Genomic DNA, 7,018 nt, shown 5'->3' with positions numbered 1-7,018 from the left:
TTTTTTTTTTTTTTTTTTTTTTTTTTTTTTTTTTTTTTTTTTTTTTTTTTTTTTTTTTTTTTAAATGTTCCCATAGATCCAAAAGCACGGTAAATTTCACCGTATTCTGGTAACTTTGACCAAAATTTTTTTCTCATTGTAGGATTGATATTTAATAAAATACTATGTGTAACAGGTTGTGCTTTTTATTCAGTAGAAACATTAACTTTAATAATAAAATTAAGCTTGAGAACAATTTTGGGATCTAGTTAGTTGATTCAAATTTAAAGAAGAAGACTTCATGAATTTCTTAAAGTAAGCGTGTTATAGACTTTTCCTATTATTAGCAAAAAAAAAGTCTTAAAATGAGGTTTAAATGTATCTAAGAAAATTTTACTTATTATGGTACAAAACTATTTCATATTATAGATATAATATAACAAGATTATAGATATAATATCGTAATATTATATAAAATATAGTAATATTTATAAAAAAAAGTGTTTTATATCATACCAAAACTTTACCAGGCTATTTTTGATTTTTTCTACTAACTAAATTGACTTTGAAGTTTAGTATAGCATATATAATTTTTTACTAATTTTTACTGGACAAATATGAATGCCATATTTGTTTTCCTCGAACAAATATTTGAGTTTTATATGTTCGTGCATCATATAAACAAAATTTATGTTTAACTTCAGAAAGTATTACTGTCTTTTCAACGACTTGGAGGATTTAACTGTTTTAAAAATATTTTTTTTTATTAATATTAAATTAAATATTTAACATATTGTTTTAGATTGATTGTGAGGAATTATTGGGCAAGAAAAGGAAATATAAAACTTAAAAATAAAAATTCAAATTCAAAGTTTATGATTCTATAAATTTTATACACGTTCGCTTATAAAATAATAATATTAAATAGTCTTTTTACAAGCAATATATACTTGGATTGTATTATTCAGAATCCTTTAAATCATATAAAAAATAAAGGAGTTAAAAACATAAAGCCTTTATGATCAATTTATATGCATAAATAGGCTGTTTGATACATAATTAAAGGAACTTTAAAAACGTTTTTTTCTTCGAAAACAATAGAGATTTAAGACGATCATAAATAGATCATGGCATCATGTCAATATATTAATATTTTTAAATATCATAATAATTATGTCACGGAATATATTTAACGATATACTGTTACACCTAATGATAAATATCGATTATTATAAGCAACGATTATATCATAATTATAACCAAAAATTATTGTCTTCTAAATCGGTTATATCCACGATATCTATCAAATACGATAAAATCATAGTAACTATCGAAAAAGGAAAATACCGTGTAGAAGAATATCGTGATAATTATTGACAATGCTACAACCGTAATAAACGTAACGTACGTAACGTAATTAAAATAACGTACGTACGTAATTAAAATGAACTCACCCGACAAAAAAAATTCGAATAAAGAGGAATTTTTAAATTTCAAATTTATCTTTAATTTTCTCAAAAAATATGAAACACTAAGAAACTTAATTATTTTAATACATTCTATATAAACTAACTATTTCTTATATAAACTGAAAAGTATAGTTTAAACAATTTCCCCTTATTTTTTCATTTTTTTTAATTACAAAATTATAAAAATTAAATTTTAACATAAAACAACATTTATTTATATCTGTAACATCCTCTTTAAAAGTAATTTCTGAAAAAATATCTGTTTACAAAAAAGTGCCATGCAAAGCACAAATGTAGTTCGAGAACACATAAATCGTAGTAAAAAAGGTAATGAAAAGCTGCTTTATCATATTAGGTAATATTATATAATCTCATCAAACTACTTAAACTTTTCAGAAATTATTTTATGGTTTTGAGTATCGTATAAATAAAACTGCAATTCGATTTTATTGTCAAATCGATAATTGATTATTATGTTTCTTTAGTTATCCGAAGTACTTTAGTAATTTAGTAAAGTAAGTTTTAGTGTACTTTATATTTCTTTTGTAATAATTTTTAGTGTGTTAAGTTGCTAGACATTAACCAGTGAAAACCCAGTAGGTTGTAAATTTATTTACTGTAGTTTTAAACGTTTCATCACTTAAATATTATTTCAATAAGTTAAGATAAAACATTTAAGATAGAAACAGTTTAATATTTTTGTTCTCACTGAGATAAAAAAGCTGCGGTTGCTCAGAGGACAGAGACCTCATCCACCAATGAGGGGACACAGGCTCGAATCCTAGCGGCGACAGAGAGTATGAATGCTGCTCTTGGCTTGCACCAACCACGATACGATGATGACATAAAGAATTTTTTGTTAATAGAGTTTGTTTGTTAAAATAAAGGAGTTTGTTTGTTACAATAACTGCATTTTTCTGTGAAATAATCTCGGTTTCTTACTGGTAAACCAGCTGAAAGTTTTTTTCCCCGTAAATTTAGCAGAGTTTTTTAAAGTATACTCTATTTAAATATATATTACTAATTTGCTAAGAAAATTAATTGATTTTTCTTTTCTGTTTGATAAGCATGAACATTTTTATGTTACTCCAATATATTCTTGAAACTAAACCTCTGCTTGTGTTCTTGTAGAGAATTTGTTTTAGAAATAACAATATAATTTTGTAATTTTCTTTTAAATACTTAAACTATTCTAACAATAAGACAACGCTTTTGGAAAAAAAACAATATCTCTTATTTTTTTTCGCAAAAGCTTTTTTGAGTATTTACAAATCCTTCAAGCAAAGAAAAATTGCAGCTCTTAAAGTTATCGTTTCCTTTGAAAGGTCCTTAAAAGACTTCCACTGGTTTAAGACTATTCCTTTGGTGAAAGCGTCTTCCACACAATTATCTTACGTTACCAAGACGCTCAAAATATTCTAAAAGTCTTTCTCTTTCTAGCTTTTAAAGGTGAAAAATGGGATTTGAGGAGCACTCAAAGGAATTAAAGCGTTTTGGAAGTAAAGCACGTGTGGCATATTAAATGAGAGATATTTTCTCACCAAAAATCCTTGTAAAAGCTAATTATACGCTTCAAATAATGAATTAGCATTGAATAAAATTTCATATGGTCGTTAGTTCCTCAATTGATGGAATGCGTATGGGCTATAATGTAAATCATATATCAATTAAAAATTATATTCAAAAAACTAAGTAAGTTAACATTTGATAAAACTTCCTTTAAAAATAAGTATCATTTTCGTATTAAAGTTTATAGTAATGCATTCAATAGCAAATGGAGAGAAAAATTCTATACTCTGTTGCAAGTTAAGAAAAAACCATTATCCCTATGAAAAGAGAATGTTTGTATCTAAATAATCGCAATATGGATGCCAAGCTCAAAATCAAATGTCACTCGAACAAATATCAATATCGCCTTCTCTTGAAACGACGTTGCGCAGCTTTCTATTTACTTGCTTTCTTATATTGCGTGAAATGATGAAACTTATTGGAATAATCAGTTAAAAAGTAATAAGAATTAATAAAAATGATAACTAAAATTCGTAACAAATATACATCTTTCTATTCGCATTAAAAGAAACTGATGACGGAGTAATAAATATTGTTTTTCGCAGATGATTTTCTTCTACAGCGAAGCAAAAGTTCAAATTTTTTATCTTGAATGATTTGTAAGGGCATATCAGCATAAAACGCGCCATTTTTAGTGGTACAATCAAATCCAATGCTCTTTCAACGTCATATAATTGTTTCTCTTTCAAGAACGAATGTTTTCCGTATTTATAGAAGTATGTCACCAAGTCTAGGATTCCAGTAAGACCACGAAACTCTTTTTTTTCAAGAATTCTATGATATAAACTGAGTGGCCAAATTATTATGACCACCTCAGAGTTTTATGCAAATGAGTTATTGTGTTACAGCGCTGCCACTAGAGGGCAAAATAACTATAACACGGGAATGCTGGACAAGTGAGTCATCAGTTATACTGTGTTGCTTGCTCAGATATGGGAAAGAAAAGTGATTTAACTGAATTTCAACGTGGAAGGATTGTGGGTGCAAGATGTGTCGTAACGAGTATCAGAAAAACGGCTGTACTTGTGAAGTGTTCTAGAGCAGCAGTTGTTAATGTGTACAAAGAATGGACAATTAAGCAAAAAACCAGGTCTCAATGTCAGACTTGTGGTCGTCACAGGGTACTGAATGCTCGATCAGAGAGAAGGCTGGCCATGGTTGTGCAGTGCAACAGGAGAGCAACAGTGCGACAAATTTCAAGTGATCTTAATCAGGGAGCAACTGTGAACGTCTCTGAACGGACTGTTCGACGCACATTGCGCCGTATAGGGTATGGAAGAAGACGACTGAAGGGGTGGTCATAATAATTTGGCCACTCAGTGTATATCGTAAAAGCACGAATTAAATTTCTGTCTGACGTATTCAACTTTTAAAAACTTTTATATTGCTTTGAGAGCATATTTGCATAATTTAATAACAAAATAAAACGGAACTATATGCAGTCGGGGGTAATGGTGTTTTCTTAATTTGGGCGGAGTATAGTAAAATTACCTTTCTATATGGCAATAAAATTTCTGGTAAAGAAATCATATTAAAACTATTAATTTAGTAAGTATTTTGTTCAAATGGTACCGGTGTACCGGAAATGCAGATCATAAAAATTATGTCTCCTATTAACCGAAATATAGTAAAGGACACAAAATTGAAAAATAAATTTAACCAAATAAAGGGTTTTTATACCCTACTTTAAGATAGCATTATAAAATAACCAAATTTTATTTTATGTTATATTTGAATACCATATTTTATTGCAAATTTGATCGAAGTCATTACCAAAGCTCTTCTGTAATAAGTTTTAAGTTTTTGCTGTCCCCATAGAACCAAAAATACAGTAAATAGTTCCATACTCTTGTTTTGACCATGTTTTTTTTTCTCAAAGCAATTATCTTTATAAGCCTATCTAAATTCTAGTTCCAAATAATGAGTAATTACTAAATGAAATTTCATATGGAAAATAAGCAATCGTACGAGGTGTGAGGTGTTATATGAATTATAGGGTACATCATATATAATAAGTAAGAATTTTTGTATCCACAAAAAATTTAAAGTGAATGTAGTATATGTCATGATATATTACTAAGGTGACTACGATTTAAAACTTTCTAACTCCCCCTGGGCAGGGGTGTACAGCTATGGTGGTTAATGCATTCTTCTACGAACCCAGATGTATTTGTTTTAAATCCAACCAACAGCCATCTCTCACACTTATCTCCCTCCACATCACTTTTGTGCCTATGTATTTTGATCAAAAATGAGTATATGCTGTTTCAATTTTTAATGCATGAAGTTTTCAAATTCGACTATATTTATTTCTGTACTATTTGGACATATTTTTGCTAAATTTTAATAAGCTTTCTTTATGCTGTATGAAATTATTTTAACATACTGCGTCATATATTTTGCCCTTAATAATTTCTGCTGCTTGTCTGATTCAGTTTTAAATACCGAACTATCTTTTATAACCTTCGCAAGAAAAATAAAAATTTGTAAAAAAGAACAAAACTCTCAATTTAAATTCAGGAAAACTTCAATTATAAAATTTCGAATTCGATAACTACTTCGATTTTTTTAAATGGAAGGAAATAAAGAATCGCAATATAAATGACAGAAAACTTTCGCTTCATTAAACTTCTTCAATCATTGAGGTTTATTTAAAACTGATTAAAACTCTTAAAAGAATTTTAAGTAATTGAAATAGTTCGAAATTTTATTTGAATAAAACTTCAATTTCCTCATATATTTCTTTTTTAATTAAAATTTAGATCAAGTCAAAGAAGTGATTTAAAATTTTATTTCTTCACTAAAAATCTAATCATCTCTTCTAGAGAATAAAATTTTTTTCGAGCTTTGTTCCCGAAGTTTGGGTTCAAATCCTTAATTATATGAAACATCTTTCAACCAAAACTGTATGCAGATTTAGAAATTCAAATTTTAAACAACTCAGCAGAACAAAATTTAAATTAGAAACCAAAGATTTTTTACATTAGTTAGACGTAAAAAAAGTTCTGAGTAAATATTTAAAAAAGAACTTCTCAAAGCTATTTTCAATTAATATGACGCACATATTAACATCACTGGTTTGTAAAGGGCGAAAAGTTGTATCAAATAGTTCGTACCGATTATACTGATTTGCACTGTACAGACTTATATTTTCTAGTAAAAGAATTCTTAAATTAACTAAAAACAATTCAAGAGATCTTTTGCAAACGTAAATATTTATGAATAAAATAAAAAATATTTACAATATGTATATTCTTTAATAAAGTGAAAATAATTTTTTTTCATTTAATTTGCAGTATATCTTGACATCATTGATTTTGAATATAAATAACCTAAACTTAAGCTAAGTGTGAAATAGTATGATCGTACAGATTCTGGAATTCATACAATTCTGGAATCAGCATTTTCAGTAACGTCGAATAATAGTGCACATTGAGAAAAATGTAGTCAAAACAACCAAAATATGGTAAAATTTACCATGTTTCTGGCTCTGTGGGAACACCAGAAAGTATGGTAATTTCCACGATATACCTTAGTAATTATTTTGGTAAAATTAACAATAAAATATTGCTTTATAATTTGAGTTAAAATTAGGTAATTGATGTGACATTTGGTAATTTTATCTTGATATCTTAAAGCATGGCATAAGAACCAATTATTCGGTGAAATGTACGTTTTATTTATGTATTTTTACTATCTGTGTGGTAATAAAATTTATTAATATGAAAACCAAAAATTCCGGTAAACCGTTACCATATGAGTGTTTTAAATATTGTATATTTTCTGATTTTATTATTACAATCATGTTTTTTTTTACCAGAAATGTCTTTTCGATACATAATGGTAAATTTATGAAAATTTTTTATTCATGTAAAATTTATTATAAAATAAATCTAACTTATTAAACAATAAATATAGTTTATTTATCATTATATGATTGCAAAGCGAAAATTAAATATCGTTATAGTAAAAAAGTAATATCACATATTTACTTAATAATG

At 27.2% G+C, this 7,018-nt stretch overlaps 1 protein-coding gene across 1 annotated transcript; it reads left to right on the top strand.

Annotated features, from left to right (window-relative positions):
- Positions 1-3,949: 3,949 nt before the first annotated feature.
- LOC122269944 (uncharacterized) lies at positions 3,950-4,321 on the top strand. The gene has a single exon (XM_043045382.1). It carries the CDS (start codon positions 3,950-3,952, stop codon positions 4,319-4,321), a length of 372 nt encoding a protein of 123 aa, XP_042901316.1.
- Positions 4,322-7,018: the final 2,697 nt, after the last annotated feature.

This window comes from Parasteatoda tepidariorum, chromosome 3 (assembly GCF_043381705.1).
Source record: "Parasteatoda tepidariorum isolate YZ-2023 chromosome 3, CAS_Ptep_4.0, whole genome shotgun sequence".
Lineage (NCBI taxonomy): Eukaryota > Metazoa > Arthropoda > Arachnida > Araneae > Theridiidae > Parasteatoda > Parasteatoda tepidariorum.
This window is presented reverse-complemented; position numbering and strand designations above follow the sequence as displayed.